Source organism: Staurois parvus, unplaced genomic scaffold (genome assembly GCF_062004578.1).
Source record: "Staurois parvus isolate SC_StPar_1 unplaced genomic scaffold, SC_StPar_1.0 ptg000172l, whole genome shotgun sequence".
Classification (NCBI taxonomy): domain Eukaryota; kingdom Metazoa; phylum Chordata; class Amphibia; order Anura; family Ranidae; genus Staurois; species Staurois parvus.
Window position 1 is genome coordinate 5,295,436 of NW_028317968.1, and position 25,988 is coordinate 5,321,423.

General features: G+C 41.2%; 2 protein-coding genes across 3 annotated transcripts in view; one reads left to right on the top strand and one right to left on the bottom strand.

Moving 5' to 3' along the window:
• ALDH3A2 (aldehyde dehydrogenase 3 family member A2) overlaps positions 1-25,988 on the bottom strand; it is a 132,242-nt gene that overhangs the window by 21,266 nt on the left and 84,988 nt on the right. The window lies entirely within an intron of this gene.
• Positions 1-25,988, top strand: part of LOC149462616 (multidrug and toxin extrusion protein 2-like) — a 70,392-nt gene that overhangs the window by 16,645 nt on the left and 27,759 nt on the right. For both annotated transcript variants that reach the window (XM_089676615.1, XM_089676616.1), the window contains exons 5-12: positions 7,057-7,099; positions 14,496-14,540; positions 15,784-15,881; positions 17,655-17,752; positions 19,334-19,447; positions 19,531-19,598; positions 19,691-19,799; positions 23,242-23,317. In XM_089676615.1, the coding sequence (XP_089532741.1) occupies positions 7,057-7,099; positions 14,496-14,540; positions 15,784-15,881; positions 17,655-17,752; positions 19,334-19,447; positions 19,531-19,598; positions 19,691-19,799; positions 23,242-23,317 (651 nt within the window). The remainder of the gene's footprint in view (positions 1-7,056; positions 7,100-14,495; positions 14,541-15,783; positions 15,882-17,654; positions 17,753-19,333; positions 19,448-19,530; positions 19,599-19,690; positions 19,800-23,241; positions 23,318-25,988) is intronic.

The window sequence follows — 25,988 nt, forward strand, 5'->3', positions numbered from 1 at the left end:
AGATGCCTGGACTGCCAGATGACTCAGCCTCTCAGCAAGCTGCTAAGAGCTTAAGCCAGCCACTCCCGACCCCTTCATAGCACAGGCACTCCAGTGAGCAATGGAGGGGTAGAGCAGAGAGCCAGTGATTGACAGTCACCGGCCCTCTGCAGCCTGACAACCAATAGCTGAGCAATCAGTGGTGTTTAATCGCTCGGTTTTTAGTCTTAAAGGTGGCTAGGGACAGCTGCAGCTTGGATTGGTGCTGCAGCCATCTGGGTGAGTATGACTTTCCTTACTCCATAAACAACTATCCTAGGATCCTAGGTTTTTTCCAGGTGCCAGACATCATTTTACATGTAGCAATAGCCAAGAGAGTAGAATATTACTTTTAGTGACTGTGTAAAATACAGTGGGTAAAATAAGTATTGAAGACATCACCATTTTTCTCAGTAAATATATTTCTAAAGGTGCTAGTGACATGAAATTTTCACCACATGACAGTAATAACCCATGCATACAAAGAAACCAAAACAAATAAGTTCAGAAATAAAGTTATGTGTAGTAAAATGGAATGACACAGGGAAAAAGTATTGAACATGCTAACTGAAATATATTTAATACTTCGTACAAAATCCTTTGTTGGTTACGTCAGCTTCAAGAGGCATCGTGTATGGAGAAACTAGTCGCATGCATTGCTCAGGTGTGATTTTGACCCATTCTTCCACACAGTCTTCAAATCTTGAAGGTTCCGTGGACCTCTTCAATGAACTCTGATCTTTAGTTCTATACATAGATTTTCTATTGGATTCAAGTCAGGTGATTGGCTGGAACATTCTAGCAGCTTTATTTTCTTTCTTTGAAACCAATTGAGAGTTTCCTTGACTTTTTGTTTGGGATCATTGTCTTGCTGAAATGTCCACCCTTGTTTCATCTTCATCATCCTGGTAGATGGCAGCAGATTTATATCAAGAATGTCTTGGTACATTTTTCCATTCATCCTTCCTTCAAAGATATGAAATTTGCCAGTACCGAACGCTGAAAAACAGCACCACACCATGCCATGCAGTTCCCACCCCAAAACTTCACTGTTGGTATAGTGTTTTTGGGGAGATGTGCAGCACCATTTGACCTCTAAACATGGTGTGTATTATGACCAGACTATGTTATCCCAGTATTTCACAGGCTTGTCTAAATGTTGTGCAGCAAACTTTAAATGAGCTTCAACATGTTTTTTCTTCAGCAATGAAGTCTTGTTTGGTTAGCGTTCATACAGACCATGGCAATTGAGTGCATTACTTATTGTTTTCTTTGAAAAAATTGTACCTGCTAATTACAGGTCTTTCTGAAGCTCTCCACAAGTGGTCTTTGGCTCTTGGACAACTCTTCTGATAATTAATTTCACTCCTTTGTCAGAAATCTTGCAAGGAGCACCTGGTCATGGGCGGTTTATGGTGAAATTATGTTCTTTCCACTTTTGGATTATGACCCCAACAGCGCTCACTGGAACATTCAGAAGTTTAGAAATCCTTCTGTAACCAATACCATCAATATGTTTTGCAGCAATAAGGTTGCGAAGGTCTTGATAGAGCTCTTTGCTTTTACCCATCATTAGATGTTTCTTATGTTACACCTTGGTAATAATACACCTTTCTATAGGCCATCAGTTGAGACTGAACCAACTGGTATTATTTTGCACTGACAAGGGGCAGGATTGCTTTATAATTACTGATCGATTTCAGTTGGTGTCTTGGCTTTCCATGCTTTTTTGTATCTCCCTTTTTTCATGTGTTCAATACTTTTTCCCTGTGTCATTCCATTTTATTACACATAATTTAATTTCTGAACTTATTAACTTATTTGTTTTGGTTTCTTTGTATGTATAGATTGCACGGGTTGCTACCGATATGTGGTGAAAATGTCATGTCAATAGCACCTTTAGAAATATATTTACCTAGAAAAATGGTGACGTGTCTAATACTTATTTTACCTGCTGTATGTACAGTTGATCTAATCCAAACCAGTAAAACTCCTCCGATGGCTCTAGGACTGGGCACAGCCCTTCTGCTCAGCTTATGAAATGTAGGGACTAAACAAAGTATATTTCTAATGCTGATATTTTTGTAACCTTTACCTATTGAAAAACGCACAGAAGAAACTGATTTAAATGCTTGCTGGGAAAAAGATTGTGGGTATGCTAGGATAAGGGAGGGTTTGTTTATGGAGAGTTTTTTTTGTTTGTGGAGGACTTTGCTAAGAAGGGTTTGGTGGAGGAGAGGGAGATTTTGCTTGTGGGGGAGGTTCTGGGAAAGTATTTTTTTTTCCTTGTTGTGGGGTGGGTACTAGAGGGTGTTAGCTAGGAGTGGGGAGCAGGATGAGAGAGAAATTGTGCAACAGCAGGGCAGTTTAATTAGGGAAATAGGCCTAAAGCTGGCCATAGATGGATCTGAAGTTGTTTGGTTCAGCAGGAACTGACCAAATTTCAATTGATCTATGACCATTCCTGCTTCAGAGAAGTCAATATGATGGTCGGCTTCTCTCGAACGGGACTATTGGAAATTTTTCACTCTATCAACGTATGCAGCCAGGTACTTTGAATATATTAGCATAATTTATTTTATACCTTTGCTTCAACATTTTTTTTGCTGATATTTTGTGAGCTTGCCATGTTGTGCAGAGTTAAGAGAAAGGGAAGGGCAGCTGTGGCACTTAGAGTAGCTGTTGCAAATTATATGAATGGCTACATCAACCTAAAAAGCAGGCATGGTCTAAGAGGCATGGGTAATCAGGTGATGAGCCTGTTCACTTCACTTCAACTTCACTTCAACAGCAGCAACAGTCCATCTACCCACAAAATATGGTTTGACCATTTGTCCACCAGAGAAATTTTTTGAGCTTTTGCACACTTTAAAATGCACATTTTAGACCTGAAGATTAGTTAAACCTCTCAAATTGCAGATATTTCTGTTTCAATCGTTTTTATTTGAATTTTCATTCCAGAGAAAAAGAACAAAGCATAAAAAATGTGCAAATACTCAAACAGCACCGTTCACATAGTTGTAATGGTACATGTAGAAACCACAAAAACACAGCAGGGCGTGAGCCCTTACCTATTCAGGAGGGGAGCATAGTATTTCAATAAATGAATGTATCAATGAACATACAGTAAGTCAAACCAAAAAATATATTTGGTTTGGATATTCCAAGCATTATAAGGAAACAGCAACTTAGGGTTGATTGTGGTGGAGTAACATTTAAAAGACTAAGTTATGGGACAGGCCAACTTCCCCCCCTCCCCCTCCCCCCGGGCCCAATCATGTTGCAGGTCCACCTGGGCTTTTATATGACCAATGTAACAGTAAAAAACAGTAAGAACCCATGGAGGCTGTGGCACTATCAGTACTGATCATCAAGAAGATAGATTTCAAAATATTGTTGCGGTTGACATGTAGTGTTAACATGTGAAAATCAAGAAAGAAAAGGAAGAAAAAAGAGAAATTGGGGATGAGATAAGGTAGAAAGGAAAGAAGGCAAGTCCAACCGGGAGTCCAGTTCACACTAACCCAGGAGTCAGTCCTGTCCATCTGGAACCTGTGGGTAAGTAAGGCATGGGGTCCAAATTTTTTCAAATAAGATTTATTTATCTCGAGAGATACCAACAATCTTTTCGTTAAGCATAATCCAAGTGATCTTATGCTTCATCAATGCTATGATAAATGATCAGACTTTCCCAAGCTGTGGCAATGGTGATTTTAGCTGCCAAAAACATAAAGTAAATTAAAGTTTGTGTATGTCTTGGGATATTGTCAACCAGTTTGTTTAACAAGGCAACACAAGCATCTTAATTATGTTGACCATGGTAACCAAGAATATAACAGAATGAATCCTCATGCAATAACATCACTCTTTGGGACAGGTCTACCATATGTGTAAAACTGTGCCTGTCTGGCCACAACCCCTGAAGCATGAGGCCGATGATCCCGGGAACATAGAGGCGTTCTGGTGCCAAGTGCCATCTCGCATATAATTTATACCCTGCTTCTATCAGAGTGGCATTTAGAATGCCTTTTGTAAACATGTGAGTTCCAAGGCCACCAGTCCTCCACCTCAAGTGCCATACTCAGATGCCTCTCCCATGCAGCTTGGTAAGAGAGTTTAGACAACGGAGTGGAGAAAATTTTGTACAGTACGGAGATGCACCCCCGTAGCTGAGTTCCTTGCATACATCTCTTTTCAAATATGGTACGAACAGTCAGGTCAGGGCTGTTTTTCTGCAAGGTGTTCAGAAAGTTATAGATTTGTTGCATATGAAAATTCTCTGAGGTAGGCATCTCCAAGCTGTTCTAAAAGTATGACAATGGGCGTAACTCTTTGTGGTCAAGTAAATCTCCTATTTGGTAAAGTCCCTTTATAACCACCAACTAAAATGATCAGGATGCTTACGCAGCAGAAACAAAGGGTTATTGTAGAGGGGGGCTGCTGGCATATGCAGGGAGCAGAGGGGCCAGTGTTTGCAGCTCAAATCCTACAAACTAAGAGAGTGGGAGAGCGTGGGGCACAAGATTGGTTTGCACCAGTTCGGTGGGACCCATAACAGCAGGTCCATTGGAAGCGGGGAGCATGCTTGGGCCTCGAGGGACACCCAGTCTGGTCTATAGCTGCTATGATGGAGTTGCCATAGTTGTGTAAGTTGTGCTGCCACATAATATTTTCTAAAATCCGGGACCCCCAGTTCACCTATATCTTTAGGAGCTTACAACATGTCACAGATCAATCTGTTGCGTTTAACGCCTCAGATGAAACAGAAGATTTTAGATTGAAACTGCTGAGTTGCTGTTGGGACAGGAATGGGTAGCGTTCTGAAATAATTTAGCAGTCTGAGTAAGATGGTCATCTTTACCAAGGCGATCCTCTCTATCTACAACAAATTCACATCAGACCATATCCCCATGTCCTCCAATAGTTTAATTTATAGGACCGGGTACTTTGCATTGTATACATGGATGAAATAATGGGAGTCAATCTCTTGCCTAAGTAAGAGAACGAGGTTTGTTGGCACTGAAAGGGAAACTGAGCCTGAAGACTTCGTAATATTGAATTTGTCAGATTTATGTTCATCGCCTCTGACTTATCACAATTGACTAAAAGACCCGAGTTTCTCCCATAATGATCCAGAAGGGAAACAAAAAATTGTTAAATAGTGTATGGGTAGGTGATATAAAAAACAATAAATCGTCCACAAATAATGCGCATTTATGACTCCGGCCTCCACTATCCCCAAAATATCAGGATCTTGACAGATAGCCACTGTCAAAGTTTCTATTGCTATAATAAATACTATAATAAATAGTAGGGGTGACAGGGGGCACCCCTATTGAGTGCCTGAATGAATGGAAAATGGTTTTGATCTATGGCCCTTCAAAGTTATCTGCGCTGTAGGCATACTATAGAGAGGGTGAAGTGAGGCCAAGAATATAGGGTCAAAATTCTATTTTTCCAGCACTTGAAAGAGAGTGAGTGGAATATCTTGCTGATATCGAGCGACAAGAGCATCCCATGTCTAGCTGCACTCCCATCCCCTGTGAAATGTAGCAGAGAAATAAGATCTAATGCCTGCCATACCTGGTCTGCCACCTGTCTATGTGGAAAAAATCCCACACATTCATCGTATATATAGTGGTCCAAAAAGGTAAGTAGTCTATTTTCAAGAATTTTAGTGAATAATTTTAAGACTTTATTACGTAAAGAACTTGGCCAATAATTGGCCACATCCTTGTGGGGCTTTGTGATGAGGGTTATGAATGCTCTGTTGGAGTCCAGATTATTGTGGCCTCCACACTGTATTTCATTGAAGTATTGTTGCAAGGGGGAAGCTAGGAGGGAAGCAAACTTATTATAATACAAAGTCATAAACTGGTCAGGACCCAGTGCCAAACAGTAGTGGCAGTTGCAACTTTTTACATCATATGATATTAGTGCATAATTATCAAATGCAAATTTATAGTAAAAAATATACAGCATACCTAAATTCTAGTGCATACACGCACAATGTATTACCCATTATTTTTGTAAAATTTTAAATATGAGGTTTCAGCTCATAGATACCAAACATGTCAAGCCTTAAAATTGCACATACCTATGAAACAATGACAAACTTTGATACCTAAAATAGTCAATAGGTGTCTATAGGAGTCTCTTTAAAAGCCTTTACAGGTTATAATAAATGATGGTAAATGATGGCCCTAGAATTATTGCTCTCTCTCCGACCTTCACAAGTGATTGATACCAGGTCAAATTCAGGTATGTACACTGCTTGCAATAAAAATGAATAAATATTGATGTATTATTGACAGAACTGCATTCATTTGCTTATTTTATATCTGTCTGAAATTCAGCTTTAAAATATTTTAGGTAAATAATGAAAGAAGAGATGAAATCAGCATATCAATCTGACTTACTGTACTTTTCAGTGATTTATTAATAGTAGATATTTAAAAGTGTCAACCAGCCCCATGAACAGGGCTTGTTGCATTATTTCCTATAATTAAAAATAATATTTTGAAAAAAAGGATTATTAATTTTATTGTGTCACCTGTAGGCCATTTTGGCCCCCTCAGAATCTTGGCTAATAAACTCCTAGTTAGCAACCCCCATTTCCTGACTTGTTGCTAGGATGTGGAAACCAGTGGATGCTTACTCCTAGGATTGCAGAACTGAAAACCATGTTTTCATGTCCTACCAAGGATACAGGATGTGGGGGTTGCTAACTAGGACTTTATTAGCCAGGCCTCTGAGGGGACCCAAATGGCCTACAGGGAAAACAATAAAACGAATGGATGCTCCTTGACAGCAAAGGCTGTTTCTGGAAAAGGTGAACTTAGCCTTTAAGTAGGGTTAGCCAATGTGACACCAATCAGACAGAATACTCAGAATTATTTTTAACACATTTGAAAGCTGAGGGTGGAATCTCTATATTTTTAATTAGTTCTGCTGTGGTTAGTCTCAACAGTTGAAAATAAACAGTTACCAGTTTAAATATTTGAATATAAACTGTTTAATACAACTTTATCCTAACAGAGAAACTGAATTGTGTGTTTTGGTCCTAATTCCAGCACTTCCTGTAAGTATCTACACTTAACCTACTGATATAATTTTACATTTAAATACTGACATAACGGCTGTTTACAATTGCACCTCCCAACATTTTTCCAAGACTTGGCCCAAATTTTAATATTTCAGCAAGACTCGGGGGCATATTTATAAAGCAGTGAATTGGAAAAACATATTAATTACAGGCATTTTTTGGCATTGACAATTGAAAGGAAACCACATGTACCAGGAAGATACACCTTCAATAAATGTTTGAATGCCACATTCACTGCTTTATAAATATACTCAGATGCATTTTTGATAAGGCCCTTTTATAGCTTAAAACATTTACTCATATGGGACAGTTAGGGTGACCTTCACAATAACTTACTTCAGCCCTTCAATTCTTCCACTGTTTTAATCATTGTTTGCAATTTCCAGACCATTTTCAAAGCATGAGCTATTGATCACCATTTTGTAGATTGCTAGTTATATTCTTTATAGCCAAGCTGTAAATAGTTGACTTTTGGTCCTTTTAAGGCTGCCATTAAAACAAAGGCTCCCCTCTTACCCCAAATACTTACCTCTGTGCCACAGTAGGACTCGCCTACAGTCTGAGCAACAATCTCACCTCCTTTTCATTCTGTTAGATAATATATCCTTGTGAGGTGAAGACTTTAATTGGATTTAAATGGCTGCTGCAGCCTAAACACAATTTTTAATAGTCTCTGCATACTGAGAATTCCCGGACCTTGTCTGGCCCACTACAACCATTCATAGGTATAACAAACAGGTCTGTGAATATGACTTGTTTCATTTGATAGGTTAATTCAACAAGTTGACAGCACAACACATGCAAGCATGAGCAGCTAGCCACATTGATGCATTTAACGTGCCAAATGTGTCAAGGTAGCTGATGATGCATGTACTTGTTGAATAAACCTATTGTTTGAAGCAGGTCATATTCATGGACTCATTCATTTTCTTTGTAAATAGAGTCTGGCTGAAGGATCAGCAGATTTAAACTCAATATTCAACATAGGTTTGCTTTAAAGTGAAACTAAACAGAGAAATGTTAATTATCATAATTCATTCACATAAATCATCATGCCACTGTATATTTTTTTTAATTCTCTAAGTACCTAATTCCTGCAGTGCTGTTGTGTGAACAGATGATCTTTCACTGTTCTTTATCCTCTGAAGGGAAAGATTCTTGGGAGGGGCTTCTATTACTACAGTGTGTCTGTTTGCTCAGCCCTGATTGGTGCTTTGCCAGTCACATGACTGAAAAAAAAACAGTTTCAGAAGAGCAATTCAAATGAAATTAAAAAAAAATGTTTTATAGCTTTATGAATCTTTATTGAACACCAAAAGTGTATTTGTTGTGCATTAACATGATGTAGGTAGAGTCAAAGATGATTAACACTAGCTTTCATTTTGTTCAGACAGCATCTGCATCCAAGGCTCTTTTTTACTTTACAGGTGTCAGCAATTACATTTAATACACTGCTCAAAAAAATTAAAGGAACTCTTTTTAATCAGAGTATAGCATCAAGTCAATTAAACTCCTGGGATATTGATCTGATCAGTTAAGTAGCAGAGGGGGTTGGTAATCAGTTTCAGCTACTTTGGTGTTAATGAAATTAGCAACAGGTGCACTAGATGGGCAACAATGAGACGACCCCCAAAACAGGAATGGTTTTACAGGTGGAGGCCACTGATATTTTTTCCCTACTCATCCTTTCTGACTGTTTTTCACTAGTTTTGTGTTTGGCTTGGGGTCAGTATCACTACTGGCAGCATGAGGCAATACCTGGACCCTACGGAGGTTGCACAGGCAGTCCAACTCCTCCAGATTGACACATGAATCAATTCTGGCATTGCCAGAAGGTTTGCTGTGTCTCCCAGTACAGTCTCAAGAGCATGGAGGAGATTCCAGGAGACAGGCAGTCACTCTAGGAGAGTTGGACAGGGCAGTAGAAGGTACATAACCCATCAGCAGGACTGGTATCTGCTCCTTTGTGCAAGGAGAAACAGGATGAGCACTGCCAGAGCCCTACAAAATGACCTCCAGCAGGCCACTGATGTGAATGTCTCTGACCAAACAATCAGAAACAACTTCATGAGGCCGACCTGAGTGCTCACTGCCCAGCACCATAGAGCTCGATTGGCATTTGCCATTGAACACCAGAACTGGCAGGTCTGCCACTGGTGCCTTGTACTTTTCACAGATGAGAGCAGGTTCACACTGAGCAGATGTGACAGACGTGAAAGGGTCTGAACAAGCCGCGGAGAACGTTATGCTGCCCGTAACATTGTTCAGTATTACCAGTTTGGTGGTGGGTCAGTAATGGTCTGGAATGGTATATCCATGGAGGGATGCATAAACCTCTACAGGCTAGACAATGGCACCCTGACTACCATTAGGTATCGGGATGAAATCCTTGGACCCATTGTCAGACCCTACGCTGGTGCAGTGGGTCCTGGGTTCCTCCTGGTGCATGACAATGACAGGCCTCATGTGGTCAGAGAATGCAGGTAGTTCCTGGAGGATGAAGGAATTGATACCATTGAATGGCCCCCATGCTCACCTGACCTAAATCCAATAGAACACCTCTGGGACAGGGGTGGACTGACAACTCATGGGGCCCCCGGGCAGTAAGAGATAATGGGGCCCCCTGTGCCCCCACCTACACTCAAGCCACACCCACACAACACCTTACCTACATATTGCAGCTCAGCTGCATAGAAGAGGCATTTAAATATTTACTGCAGCAAAGACGGCATGAATGTTCCCGGCTTCTTTCCGTAGAAGCCACTGGGCACTTCCAGGTTTAAAGATGGCTGCCATGTGGGGGAAGTAAAAGAGAGAGAGGGGAGTGAGAGGGGGAAAAAAGAGGAGGGGTGTGAGAGAGAGGAGGGGTGTGTTTTAAATTGCGCTAAAAATTGGGCATGGCTTAAAAGGGGTGTAGTTGAATAGTGCCTGAGATGACTTATATAGTACAGAATGAGGTAATGTTAAATAGGGAATGTACAATGTGGAGTGTATGACAGTGGGTAGTGTGTACAGGGACAGGAGTGCGGAGTGTATGACAGTGGGTAGTATGTACAGGGACAGGAGTGCGGTGTGTATGGCTGTGGGTACTATATGTAAGATGGTGTCAGTAGGTGGTGTCAGTAGTTCTTCATTTTTATTAGTATTATTTTTTTTTTTGCAATTTTATTTTTATTTTATTTCAAATTGCTTTTGGGTGGCCAGTGGATGGTGTCATTGGAGCAATGGTGAGGGTGTCAGAATTTTTTAACTTTTATTATCTAATTTCTAAATTATTTTTTACAATTTATGTATTATTTTTTTCACAATGATTTTGTGGGGGCAGTGGACAGTGTCAGTAGGGAGTGAACAGGGAGCACTAGTATATGTTGGGCTGTCATTATGAAAAGGGAGGGAGGGAATGGATGGAGTAAGGAAGGAATGAAGGAAACTAAGAAAATGGATGGAGGAAGGAATGAAGGAAACTAAGAAAATGGATGGAGGAAGGAATGAAGGAAAAGGAAGGAAGGAAGGGGAGGGAGGAAGGAAGGAATAAAAAGGGAGAGAGGGAATGGATGAAGAAAGAGGAGGGAAGGAAAGAGAGGTGGAAGAAAAAGAATGAAGGGAGGGGATGGAGGAAGGAAGGGTAAGAAGAAAAGTGATGGAGGGAATAGATGGAGGAAGGAAGGAAAGAAAATGGATGGAGGAAGGAATGAAGGAAAAGGAGAGCAGGGAGGAAGTTAGGAAGGGAAGGGAAGGAAGGAAGGAAATAGATGGAGGAAGGAAGAAAGGGAAGGGAAAGGAAAGGAAGGGAAGGAAGGGAGGAAGGAAGGAAGGAAGGAAGAAGGGGTGGGAGGAAACAATGAAGGGAGGGGATGGGGGAAGGAAGAAAAGGGAGGGAGGGAATGGATAGAGGAAGGAAGGAATGAAGGAAGGAAAGAAAATGGATGGGCAAAGTAAAGTAATGAAGGTAAAGGAGAGAAGGAAGGAAGGGGAGGGAAGGAAGGAAGGAAGGAAGGAAGGAAGGAAGGAAGGAAGGAAGGGGAAGGAAGGGAGGAAGGAAGCAAGAAAAGGGAGGGAATAGAAGGAGGGAGGAAGGAAAGAAGGAATGGTAGGGAGGGAGAGAGAGAGGAAGGAAGGGGAGGGAAAGAGAGAGGAAGGAAGGGGAGGGAAGGAAGGAAGGAAGGAAGGAAGGGGAAGGAAGGGAGGAAGGAAGCAAGAAAAGGGAGGGAATAGAAGGAGGGAGGAAGGAAAGAAGGAATGGTAGGGAGGGAGAGAGAGAGAGAGGAAGGAAGGGGAGGGAAATAGAGAGGAAAGAAGGGGAGGGAAAGAGAGAGGAAAGAAGGGGAGGGGAGGAAGGAAGGAAGGAAGGAAGGAAGGAAGGAAAGGATGAAGGGAGGGGATGGCAGAAGGAAGAAAAGGGAGGAAATGGAGGAAGGACTGAAGGAAGGGGAGGGAACGAAGGAAGGAGGAAAAGGGAATGGATAGAGAAAGGAAGGAAGGGAAGAGAAGGAAAGGGAAGGAAGGGAGGGAGGGTAGGATAATGGGAGGGGATGGAGGAAGGAAGAAAAGGGAGGGAGGGAATGGATGGAGGAAGGAATGAAGGAAAGGAAGGGAAGGAAGAAGGGGAGGGAGGAAGGAAATGAAATGGGAGAGGGAGGGATAGAGAGAGGGAGGGAGAGGGAGGGATAGAGAGAGGGAGAGAGAGAGAGGGGTAGAGGGGGGGGGGGGTAGAGAGAGAGGGAGAGAGAGCGGGTGGGAGAGGTAGAGAGAGAGGGAGAGCGAGAGGGAGGGGGGAGAGAAAGGGAGAGAGAGGGGGAGAGAGAGGGAGAGGGGAGAGAGGGAGAGGAGAGATAGGGGGAGAGAGAGAGACACGGACCTGGTACATTCAGAAGCATCACAGAGCTGCCAGCTGATCTGGACAGGGGAGGCAGAGCAGATCCTCTCTCCTCTGCTCTGCCGTGGAGGATGGGGGGAGGGGCTGGACACTGTCAGAGAAGACGAGGCATCAGACACCTTACGAGGGGGGGATGAGGAGCACAGAGCAGGGCCCAGGAGAGAAATCCGATGCACACTCAGGGATGATCGGTGCAGTGGAGGGACAGTGACAGCACCGATCTCCCTGGATAGATTTCAACGAGGCAGCTGGAAGCCTCTCCGTCCCATGGCTTTCAGCTGCTTCCTTGAAATGTTTGCAGGGAGATCGGTGCTGTCACTGTCCCTCCCCTGCACCGATCACCTCCGACTTTGTTCCTGATACAGATCATCCATGGGGGGGGTGCAGGGTGTGTGTGGTGAACACCCCGCACCCATGCCTCTCACCTTTCCACCGGCTCCATCACCAGCACAGTGTCCGGACCCGTCACCCCACTCACTCTGCCAGCACATGAAGTGACAGGTGAGCTACTTCTGGGTTGGGATCTGAGACTGCCTCCTCCTCTGCTCCCCACACTGTCACTGGACAGTGATCCTCTCACAGGCCCCCTACTGACCCCGGGCCCTCGGGCAATGCTTGAATGCCCAAATGGTCAGTCCGCCCCTGCTCTGGGATATCATGTTTCGGTCCATCCAACGCCGCCAGGTTGCACCTCAGACTGTCCAGGAGCTCAGTGATAACCTGGTCCAGGTCTGGGAGGAAATACCCCAGGACACCATCTCTGTCTCATTAGGAGCATGCCCCGACGTTGTCAGGCATGCATACAAGCACGTGGGAGGCCATACAAACTACTGAGTATCATTTTGAGTTGCTGCAATGAAATTTCAGCAACATGGGCTAGCCTGCTGCATAATTTTTTCACTTTGAATTTCGGGGTGTCTTTGAATTCAGTCCTCTGTAGGTTGATAATTTTCATTTCCATCAAACAATGGGGCATCCTTACATTCCTAACACATTACCCAGTCCATATCAGTATAGATATCTAGCATGATATTTTTTCCTATTGATATCTGATGTGTTTTCAAAGTGTTCCTTTAATTTTTTTGAGCAGTGTATGTTTAAAACTGATTTATATTAAAACAAATATTTTTTGTGAGTTTCTTAGTGAATGTAGTCAATCAACACACTATAACCCACCGCCAAGGTGTTTAGCAATAGAAGGACATGGAGAATGAGGGAGGCAGGGGAGTGTCATTTACCACTGTATATATGCCCACATGCAGGGGCGGACTGACCATTTGGAAACTCAAGCACTGCCCGAGGGCCCGGGGTCAGTAAGGGGCCCCATGAGCTACCCCTGGTACCTTTTTCATAGGATTTTTTGAGTTTGGGCAAGGACACAGGGGCCCCATGATCCCCTAATGACCGGGGGCCCCATGAGTTGTCAGTCCGCCCCTGCCCACATTTAGGACTCTGTGGTCATGAGGGCTGCACAGATATCGAAAAGGTGGAAATGAAGAGCATAGAAGGAAACTGAAATAGCATGCTCAGTAGAGGACACCAGCTGGTCTACACAATCTCAGCCTGCAATAGAGACACAGAAAACATGGGAGGGACAACTGAAGGCAGGATTGACCAGATATACAGTATATCACTGACTCTACACAAAACACATGCTTTAGTGGCTTTGTGAGTATGCACACACTGTTATATAGCATGTAATGAAAGTTTTTCATAGTCTGAGTTTAATGACACTTTAAAGTGTTTTTTTTTGTTTTTTTTAGTTTGTATGAGAAAGAGTTAAAATGTCTGTAATTTTCTTTTATTTCTGTCAGTGGCCCCATTGTTCCTTAGCTCCTGTCCCTGTAATGCCAATAAAGGAAATTGGGGCTTTGATAGTTACTGGGATGGGAAGGCACAGGTAACAATAAAAACTACCAGAAATTCTAACCCTTTTGCTCTCTACTAAAAATGTGTTTTTGTCATTCAGTCTCCACAGTGCTCTCCAATGATGCACAGTGCACTCCACAGCGCCCCCTAGCTCGCTGCAGAACCTTCAGCCTCCTATAGTGTCTCCAACAGTGCCCCTCAGTGTCTTCTAATATCCCACATTGCAGCTACAGGGCCCAAGGCCTTATGGAGAGAACCCCCACTCCTCTAGGGATCCTATCCCCCCCCCCCCCAGTTGCCCCAGCTCCTCTACAGAAACATCACCCTCTACAGGGCCACCAAGTCTGTTGCAGAGTCCCCTAACCACTTCCAGAACCTCCATCCCCCCATAGTTACACCCAGCCCCAATCCAGAGCCTTCTAGCAATTTAATACATACTTTGCATCCTCATATTTTTATTGTGTATAAACTTTTTTTTTTTACACTGCTGAGGCATAGACGATTTTGAAAGACCTGGGCCCTAGTCTCAAAGTTGAGAACCATTGGTCCAGACTATACCTTTTGTTAGAATACTGTATGTTTAAACAATTAAAAAAACATCTCTTACCTATTTTTTTTTTAATGCAGGCTATATTCTTTTTCCAACTTGAGCTACGTTACTTGCAAAACCAGGTAATGTTGTATACAGTAGATGTATTTTTTTTCTGATGTCGCTAAGCACTGTTTGTATCTTAAAGTAGAACTATAGGTAAAATGTGGTTTTTCATTTTGGATAGAGTAAGGGAGGGTTATAAACCATGCCAATCCTTTGGGGACCTCCAGGTCATCAGAACTAATGTTCCTATTGGAATATTTCACCTCTATTACTTTTCTGGGGACATTCCAAAATTTGGGGTTTTCTTTATTCTCACTTTCAATGATAATGTGTAAACAGGACAAGTAGAAAGGGTGAATCTCCTTAACAGGGGTGCAGACAGCAATAAAAACTGACAGGGATTCTATTTCCTCTCCCCTCCAAAAAAAGTTGCTTTTAGTTATACTTTAACCAAGCACAAAAAAATAACTCCACTGCAAGCCAAAAGGAATGTGTGACGAATTGTGTATCATCTTTCCCTACTTTACTAACGTCAGGACTGCAAGTTCCTTTTACCTTTTTTTTTGGTTATGTAAATAAGAACTCTTGCTTTAGGTTGTTAGCATGTTTTACTTTATCTCCTTACCTGCTACTGTAAAAAGCTTATTTACTGAGATCACTAGCTGTAACTAAAACTTAGGCACACAAGTATCCTCTTCCTCCCTGTGAAAGGTTCCATCTGATGTTTTAGTTAGACACAAGAATGTGGAATAGCAAGTTGTAAAACTGTGCAAGATATACAAAAAATTATGGAAAATAACATAGCTACAATATACTTTCATGCAACTTTTATGCAAAGCCGCCCCCATCCTTCTGAACAACCCTGTTTTCCTCAAGTCAATTGACCTATAAGTCCCAATGTTGTGATCTACTACTGGACCCAGTGTTGGTCAGCTCTTTCTAGAGACACTGTACTGTGCATGTTTGAGTCAGTAACTTGGACTTCCATGGAGAGCCCATCTGCACAGACCTGAAAGAGAGGGGTGTCATGAGACCCAGGTATGGGCTGAGCAGATGTAGTGTTACTATAGACAAGGGTGCTGAGGTGGGTAGGGGTGGGGCATTTGGGTAACAACTGGACAAAAGTGCACATGTCCTTTAATAAGGTGACACCACTGCATTCTTACTGTTATAACACTTTATGTATTTATTTTATTTTTATGTAGTACAAAAATTGGCATTGTTCTAAACACAGACAAGTCCCATTGTATTGCAGTATTGCTTGTACTGGGATTAATTCTAATGTCTATGATTTTCTTTTGTTTACTTTTTTTTGTTTAGGAGATAATGTGGCCTCAAATTCTAATAAGCGTATTGGGGAGTGTTGTCAGTGCCATTATGAATTATCTGACGCTTTTTGTTCTTAATACTGGAGTCATGTAAGTTCTTTTACCGCTGTTTTCTGCAGTTCATAATAATGTACAAAAATGTGAGGCTTACATGGCTAAAAAAAACATAGTTTAGTATTAAACTATCACAATACATCATACTGGTTGTAGTTATTCTCAATTGAAAAAAAGGAACCAATCAATTGGACTTTTTAGGTATATAGATAACAACTATTTAAAGATTAAAATTCAAGATTTTTATTCAGTTCATGGAAATTTCTTTTTGATATTTAAAAAACACATACAGTGCACTATACCTATATAATCATATAAAAAGGAATACAAGAATACCACCTATAAATTAGACTGTGACCTATACTGTAAATAATATACGAAACCAAACAGTATAGAAACAATATGTGGACCTCTACTGGGCCAATAAAAACTTTGATGCATTTTCACCATACTCCATTTCTTCAGAAGGAATGTTGAGGGGGAATCCATTCCTAAAAATGCACCCATTTGTGGGTGTGCCAAACATAGGGGGGATTCCAAAAGCTATAAAATGTAAATATGACCTAGAAATCAGTAGGAGGGCTAGGGTGGATGACATGTACTAAAACATCATAATGGCATTACTGTATATAAAGTGTGAGGTGAGGGGCTCCTAGGAACAAATCATTAAAATGAAGAATATAAGAAACCATTGACCACCAGTGCAAATATATCTTTCATTAAATAACTATGCAAGGTAATCCTCGATTATAATAAATAATGGCCAGATTAAGGCAGCACAGGAGGATGTGACTGTTGATGGATGCTTGTGTGAACATTGTTTCACCTCGGATCAGGGGCAGACTGACCATTTGGAAACTCGGGCACTGCCCGAGGGCCCGGGGTCAGTGGAGAGCCCCATGAGATGCCCCTGGTACCTTTTTCATAGACTTTTTTGAGTTTGGGCAAGGACACAGGGGCCTCATGATCCCCTATTGCCCGGGGGCCCCATGAGTTGTCAGTCCACCCCTGCCTTGGATGCTTCCTATTGTGAAGCTTGACCATATTGTATATAGGGAATGTAACTTCATTGCTGCCTTATACTTATATTCTGGCCATGGCTATGGAGCTGCATTGATTTGTGTATTTAAATCTGCCTGAGTTCAGCTTTAAGCTTTAGCTATGTGGACTCCTCCGCACAACAGTGGAAAAGGAAGGGTTAGTAGTCTTTGTCAATCAGGGCTCTGTTGCTCAGCTCAGTGCTGTCTAAATATGCGTATAAGATGACGTGATTACAGGATTATCAATATGATACTGTTTCTATAGGCCTCTTGCACTTGGGCAAGTATTTGGCAAATGTAAGTGCCAATGCATTTCCCCTGCCCAGGTGCTGTGCGCACCCACCCATAGATATGAAGAGCTGTGCATGGCTGTACTCAGGTATATGCCAGACAGTGCTCATGTAAACACAAGTATAGTATACAGGAGTATGCAAACATTGCAAAAAATTGAAAATATTCAATTTTTTTGCCGAAGCTTGTATGCTGTATTCTTGTTTACACAAACATCGGCATATATCCAAGTTGCTCACAGCCATTCTATTGCCATTCTATTGCTTTTTGGATGTGATAAATACACAGATAAGCAACTCGACTCCCTCTCACATTTTTGTAATGCAGAATACTGTATACAATCAAATGTAATTTGTTGGTTATACATGTACAGACTAGTAAATCAAAAGGATTGGCACTTATTTAACAATTGGATTCCATTATAAAATTATTTTTCGTGGAAAAAACTTACTTCCTGTTTATGATTCCAATCTTTTAGGGGTGCTGCTTTGGCAATTACTATAGCAGAATTTTTTGAATTAATCTTGTTGTTCATCTATATTCGAGTGAAAAAGCTGCATGTTGCATCCTGGCCAGGTAAGACATGTCTCATTTATGTGTACAATTATATTAAATTATATTAATAAAATGAAAGGGTTAGCTCTCCTGACTCTTGCCCCAAATCTTCCTATGCATTATAACATCCTCAATACATTTCCATGCTGCCCCGAAAACTCACAAACAAGCACTCAGCTTTGTTCCCTACCAGCACATGTGCTGTCTTTCACTCTTGCAGAATGCTGAGCGGGAAAAGAGAGCAGACTGTATGAGTTTCTGGGCCTATGTGTCCAATGCTTGGTATATCCTGTCATCTGCAATAGACAGGCAATTAAAAGAGCATCTGAAAAAGTAAGCACTCTTGGGAATTCCCTGAGATTTTCATAGAAATCCCAGCGTCCCGCAGATCCAGGCTGAATCCCAGAGCCCAGTGCCGTGTTCTGGCAATGGGTTTAACTAATCCCACTGAGGGGCAGCCAGCTTCTCTTTCTCTCCCTCCTGCTGACTAATCACTTCCAGTATCTGCACCACCCCCTCTGCTGCTCTGATTAATGCCACCCTCCTGCTGCTCCGATCCCCCTGTGTGCCCCCCCAGGCCATTGTTGGCTTATCTCTTGCCTCCCACTGGCTGCAGCTGCTGCAGGGAGAACCATGAGGAATCAATTCTAGTTGAGCTACCCCTCCCTTCATCACGCTCTGAAGAATTCCCTCTTCACTTTCCGACTTCCCCTTGCAGCTCTGATCCCTGTGTGCCCCCCTCCGCAGTGCTGCCAGCTCTCCTCCCCTTCCTCCCGTTGGCTGCAGGTGCTGTGGGGCACAGGAGGATAGGGTTCAAGATGGAGAGTGGGGGTACAGTAAATATGTCATATTTACCAGCCTCTTTTTTTCCTCAATGAACACAGCGATTAGTACTGATCACTCCTGTGTTCATTCATAACTGATGCATAGTAAAAGCATGGCGCAGGTTGCTATCCCCCTGAAGTGTCCCTCATTCTCAACTTCCAAAGTTCAGAGGTATGTTAATGTATTGAGAATGCATGGGGAGTTTTCTGGCCAAAGTCAGTAAAGGAGAACTAATCCTGTAAACCAGTGCCAAGGAAAAGTAGTAGGCTTTCAAAAATGCTAATCCAGTGACTTCAGTATGGAAAAAAAAAACAGAAATCTAATGCAGCCACCACATCTAATGACTGGAAAAGCTACTATATATTAAGATTACAATTTATATTTTTTAAGCTTTTCATTTGGACCCAAGAATTTTAGCAATATGTTTGCTTCATTAAAATGAATGAAAAAAAGAATTATGTATTACTTTAACACCAGCAAATTGAGCAAATCTATACATGGTACATTAATCTTTCCATATTAAAAAAAAAACCCTACAGCAAAGCCTAGATTGAATAATTCAGAATGCAGGATGTGCTATCCGTGTTCTGCCAAAAGCTAAATCTTGTAACAATGATACAGCAAGGGGGGTGGCTTGGTAAATTTTCAATATTTCAACTAATATTTACCTATGAATTTAATCATACACTGAGCCTCTTTTGTGTGTGAGATTTTAAATCTCACCTTCATTTCTTTACAAGCTGAGTTAACATTTCCCTATTTTATTGTTATTTACAGGTTGGACAACAGAATGTTTGAAAGACTGGTGGCCTTTCCTAGCATTGGGCATTCCTGGCATATTGATAATGAGTATTGAATTCTGGGCTTATGAAATTGCAATGATATTAGCAGGTAACCAAACACTTGCACACAGTGTGATGAAGGTAACACAATGAAGATATGATAGGTTGTCTTTATTTTCTGTATACATCTAGGTCTTATTAACTTAGTGGAACTTGGAGGACAGTCCATTCTGTATCAGTTTATATCCATTGTTCAGAAGGTAAATGCCTATATTTATGTAAATTTGAACTGTGACGTCTGTGTTCTTATTGCCTATTTCTATTTGTATAATTAATATATAGCATTTTTCAGATTCCCTTTTCTGTTGGCATGGCTGCAAGCATCAGGGTTGGCATTTTCTTAGGAGCTGGAAGGACTGATCAAGCAAAGAAGTCTGCTAAATTAAGCATGGTTATAGAAGGTAAGTTTCCTTACGTTGACCATATACTGTATGTAGTGATGCAGTCTTTACATATAATAATCACTTCTACAAATCACTTGTACCTTTCAGAAATGGATTGTTTTCGGGTGGATTAAACAATAGTCATTTTCATTTCAAATTGGGCTTTGAACTAAAGCCCAATGTTCTATAAAACGTCTTACCACTGGTCAATATATCACCCTGCAGAATGTGGCTTTTATTGCATGTACCAGGGTTTTTCTACTGAACACTGTCTTTATTCTGGTGCCTTGACTTCTCCTTTAGGGCCTAATCACACTTGTTTTGCTCCTTGAAAATGCATGTTAGGTAGAGATCTCATTTTTTCCTGGCTGGTAAACCTCTATGTGCTGCATTTTAGTGTGAAGATAAAGGGAACCAATATGGGGTCCATTCACCCCTATATGTGTGTGTTATCATAAGCTGCTCCTAAAAATACTGATTTATATCATGTATCTCCAGTGGCAGTGACCATTCTCTTGAGGAGAGATAAGCAATGCTTTCCTCCATATTTTTCTAGTACCCTTTCCCTTAATATAGCTCCACAAATGCTGAGTGTTTGTAAAAGAAAGAGTGGCACAGTCTTGGTAGGCAGAACCGTATTAAAGTATAAAGGCAATCCATGTTTTTAGTTTTGGATAGAGTGGAGTATGTTCCCGTTAGGAAGGTTCGCCCTCTCTATTTGTCCTCTTTACCTTTATCACGGAAAGTGAAAGTACAAAAAAGTTGTCCCAAAAACAGAAATACTGGGAATATCTTCCAGTGGGGATACTAATCCTGGTGATCCCCTCACTTTAGAGGGATTTTCACTCACTTCCTGTTTTGGCTATGAGACAAGGAAGTGAAGGGAAAGTTCCCCAATGGGACACAGATGGCAAAAATAAACATTACAGAGGTTATAACTAGATGCACCGAAATTTCGGTGGCCAAAACGTTTTGGCCGAAATTAAAAAAGCACCGATATAGGTGCCGAAAAAACCCGCCCCTCACCGCCGCCTGCATTTCGGTTACGGTTTTCGGCCAAGTGAATTTTTTTTATATTTCAATGTTTTATTAATTTTTAAACAGTATAAAACAGAGGCAACAAAACACGCCAACGCAGGGGCTATCAATTGCACAAATAAAAAGTAAAAATAGAATAAACAGTGCTCTAACACCAACAGAGCAAAAGGTGCACCCACCTCCCAGTTTTTTATCCCCCTCTTTCTTGTTACCTAATTGTAATATTCCTTTTCCTCTTCATTTTAATCTTTTGTTGTTTTGTATGTTATATGAACATAATGCCTAAATGCTAAGCTACTATGCATGGAAAAAATGTTAAGATGATATCTGTGTGACACTTGTTTTCATTTCACTTCTCTGAAAACACATGAAAATATTTGAACTATACATTTTTAAAACTTTTAGCTTCTACACTTTGCAAAAAAAAAAAAAAAAAGCTTTTTTTTGTCTGTGTCCCCGTTTTAGAGATTTTCTTCTGTCTTGGCAGGAAGTGAGGGGAAATCTCCCCAACAGGGATACAGCCAGCAATCCAAACTGAACAGAGATGTTTTTGCTGTATTTAGGATTTATATAGCCGTGATTGCCACATTCTGTAAACTGTGTTATACTTTACATATTCCTGACTGCCCCATTCTGAATAAAGTGCTGTGTATGACATGCTCAAGACCTAAGCATGAACCTTAATATGTACTTTGTGTTATTTGTTACAAATTATAAAAATTCCTCAACAGTGAAACGGAATAACCAATAATATAGTGCAGCACTAAATTAATAATACCCATACATCAAACCATGTAAATAATCAAAACATGCAAATAATCAAATGAATATAAACAATAATAAAGTGATACAAAACACAACACTCTACATACAAATAAAGTGCCACAATGTGCTCCAACATAAGTGTTCAAAAGATGTGACCTGAGGTCCTGATACAACTTCAGAACCCGTGCACTAGTAACCACTCAATAGGTGTATCACTACATATATTTAAATTTAAAGCAAACCCCCATAAATATAATACAATCCTATATAAAACACACTTTAAGTGACCAGTGAAAAAGTGTTAAAATTTACTGAAATATATAGCTTCAAAAAAATTTCCACTCAAATAAAGTTCATAAATCATCCAGATAGTGCTCCAAACAGCAATAACTCATGCAGAGTGATAAAAGTGATGGTTTCTGTGATGGTGTAAGCACACTTATCCTCCATGGCTAAAATGCCCCCTCACCTCCACTCTGCGACCTAACAGGCCACTAAGCCTCCAGGATCACTCCTATATCCTTCTCCAATACTGGCTGGTATCCTCTGTACTTCTCCTGTGGTAATATGTACTCCAGGCCTCTCAGGATAGGTGATGTATGGTTATTATTAATTTAGCGCTGTACTATATTATTGGATATTGTGTTATATGTTATCCCAAAAAAATTGGGAGGGGGGCACCCATGAAACATTTGCTCTGGATCCAATCATTGTTTTAATACAGCTCTGCTCTTACAGTGAAGGAAATAAGTATTTGATCCCCTGCTGAGTTTGAATGTTTGGCCACTCACAAAGAAATGATCAGTCTAAAAATTGAATGGTAGGTGTATTGTAACACTGAGAGACAAACTCTGCTGCCAGTGATACACAGTTAAGCCTAGTACACACTACTAGTTTGTTTTTCATTCAATCTAGCGGGCTGAACGAAAAAAAAACTGACAGCTTGGGAGGAACCACTGTACTAACCATCTGATGTTAGTACAGTGATCTCCCCTGCTGTTCTATAGTTTTCCCCCCCATCAGAACACTCCAGTCAGTGCTCACAGCCAGTGTATGGGGGACAGGAGACAGGAGATAATCAGCAAATCTTTTTTGCTCATGCCCTGCTGTATACTCAGGCCAAATGTCAGTCAGTTTCTATTGAACCGACTGATGCCGCCTGACATTCGGCCCATGTGTACTAGGCTTTAAATGATAGTGTCTTATTTTATTTCCCCAATTTCCTCTCCTTTCTTACTCATGGGCAGCCTGTGATCTTCAGCACTGTAAAGTTTCCTCTTTAGATAAGCCAAGACATACAATCAAGGCTGGAAATGTACATATTTTAATTACAGAAAGTGACATATAGTTTTTGATACTAAGAAGAGGGGGAGAGTTTGCAATATGGAAGGGACTATTCTGGGCTTCAACAAAATGGCGTACCCAAGCAAGAAGAAACAGGAGCAATGCAGAAGGCAATTTACAGCACACACTAATTTTGGTAGGATAATTATTAATGGGGAATGTATGTTCTCTTGTTAAGAACATTAATTGTTATCAAACTGTTATGGGTAAAATTCCTCTTTAAGTTTTACATTAGAGAGGTTTTTTTAAAGTCTTGTTTGCTTGCATAGAATCTAGCTATTCATGTACTATGTATAATTTCTGTTTCTTCCAGCTATAGTTACACTGTTAATCTTCATTTTACTCCTTATCCTGAAGAAACCCCTTGGAGAAATATTTACCAATGATAAGTATGTGATACTGTTATCGTTTTAGAAAAATTAACACTGTTGTAAAGGGTGTTTGGGGTTTTTTTTCTGGATAACTACAATTTTTGCCATTATTTCTGATCCCTTTATAGCAACTAAAGTCCAACCAGAAATAACATCTGTCATTTAGTATCTATTATATCCAAACAGCCTAGCCATACTAAGAAATTGTAGCCTCAAAATTGTGATTTCCTTGTCGACATTTTGGGATATATTTGTAAAGGATTTATTGTCAAATTCACACACTGACATTGAAACAGTATTTACTTGGCATGGCACAGTCTCATTTTCCCTATTTATAATAGGATGAATGTACACCAGGAAAATGTGCAGCTGTTGAAAGGTCACCAAATTTCACAAGTACATTCACACAGCCTTTAAGCCAGCAGATGAATTTGCTGATTGGAACTCAACATGCTGTAACTGAGTTTTTTATGCAGTTTTTGTTCTAGGACAACTGTCTCTTAAAGCAAAACTCTGGGTAAAAATGTCCTTTTTGCTGATTTCCTACCTTCACTGAATGTGTCAAAAATCTTCTGGTTCACTCAGTAGTTGCTCTGAAATAGCCTATTCATTTTCAAATCAAACAGTTAATTCTCTTTGGTTTTCTGTTTGCAAGGCAGTCTTTAAGGAGGGGCAAAAGCGGCAGTTGCCCTGGGCCCAGTCATTGCTGTGGGACCCAAAGCAGCTGCCCCATACTTGCCAACTGTCCCAATTTGCATTTCCTTGTCCCTTGAAGTCTTGGTCCCGCTGTCCCGATATCTCAGTGTGAAGTGCTGTCACTTATGCTGCCCAGCTCTGCCCTATTGCCATGTACAGGTGACTCCTGTGCAGACCCTGTCAGCAATCAATTGGAAATAACTGGCATTCATACCTAAATAGCGTCAGCAATTTGGCATTCATATGTAAATAGCGCCAGCATTCATATGTATATTATGCCCCCCTGAGGTTCCAGCCACCATCACCTCTGCTGAATGCTGCCCACTGGGGAGGTCAACAGGGGCATGCTTGATAGTCTTGCCTGCAACTGTGGTCTCTGAGCCTACCATTTGTCTGTTCTGCAAATGTCAGCAAAGTGGAAGGGCGGGGTTGGTGTAAGGGCAGTGTAAATTCCCCCTTACACTGGCAGCCAGTATAGAAATGTATTGGTAATTGGTGTAAAATTCGACATTGTATTGGTTGTCAGTGTAAATTCTTCATTACATTGGTGGTCAGTGCAAATTCCCCAATACATTGGTGGTCAGTGCAAATTCCCCAATACATTGGTGGTCAGTGTAGAAATGTCACCACCCGTCCCCATCCAGCGCTGCCACTGATCCCATTCACTTCAAGCACTTCCACTCATCCCATTCCCCCAAATACCTCCACTGATTCCATCCCCCACCAGCAGGCATACAGGCTGGTAACAATATAGCAAAAAGTGGAAAATGCAAGGTTTCAGCATGTATATTTTATTTCCAAACAGGTTGAGGCTGAGGATCCATTCACACTAGGGTGTTTCAAATCACGGGCAGAATCGCCGTGATTCTGCCCGCAATATGAAAACGCGCTGTGAAAATGAGAATGCGTGTTCAGGTGCCATGCATTTAAATGGCAATTGAAATAGTGGGGTATTTTTGCCACGATTATGACCAATTTAAACAAACGTTTTCCACAATCGTGCAAACAAAAAAGGTTTTTGGACGTCCCACATCTGTTTTGTTTGCATGATTGCGGCTCGTTTGTCGCATGGAAAAACACATGCGATCGCTGCAAAAACACCCTGCGTTTTCAGGTGCCATCGAAATGAATTGCACCTGAACACGCGAATGCGCATTTTCACAGCGCGCTTTAAATCGTGGGCAGAATCATGGCAATTCCGTCCATGATTTGAAACACCCTAGTGTGAACAGAGCCTGAATTTTACAGACTTTTCCCTGTTGACAAACAGACGTTGGTGAATGTCACAGAATTTAATTTTCACTGAATGAATGTTATTAATGTCATTAATCTTGCTTTAATCTCACAAATAAAGTGAAAGTTGCCCTAAGAATTCTGGTTGAACGTCAGGCAAAAATTGGCCATTGAATCTTTTATAAAAATACCCCTTTGTCTTTTCTTTTTGAAAACTGTCCTCCATGTCAGACTAAACTATATGTGATCCCTGACCTTGTAAAACAATCCATTCAGTTTAAAATAGAAATTAAAGGCAAAACATTTATGTGTATAGGACAGGCAGGCTGTTCTCCCTGCACAGTCAGAAAACTGACCATGCTAGGAAAGATGTACTGTCATAACTAGTTTAGTCAATTTGAAATAGGGGTGCAGGGGTGTGATGCAATGCAGTGCCCGACCCCTGCCCTTCTCACCAACTTGTGACAAGGGACCAGCTAATCTCACACAATGCTGTCACTTGCGTAACAATGCCACTCTCAGCTGCACCCTGCACAAAGATTTTCCAGCTCACGGGACCACAATCTTTATGCCAGCAGCCTGAGAGCGATTGTCACTATGAGCCACCACCGCCTTTTTACAGAGAAGGAGGAAACTCACGAATCCTAGCAATAACACTATGATTCTAGCATAAACGTTTGCACACACACTGTCACCACAGACAGGGATATTCAGAGGATTATTATCTAAAGTAGCACACTTCAAGAGAAAGGGATGCTTT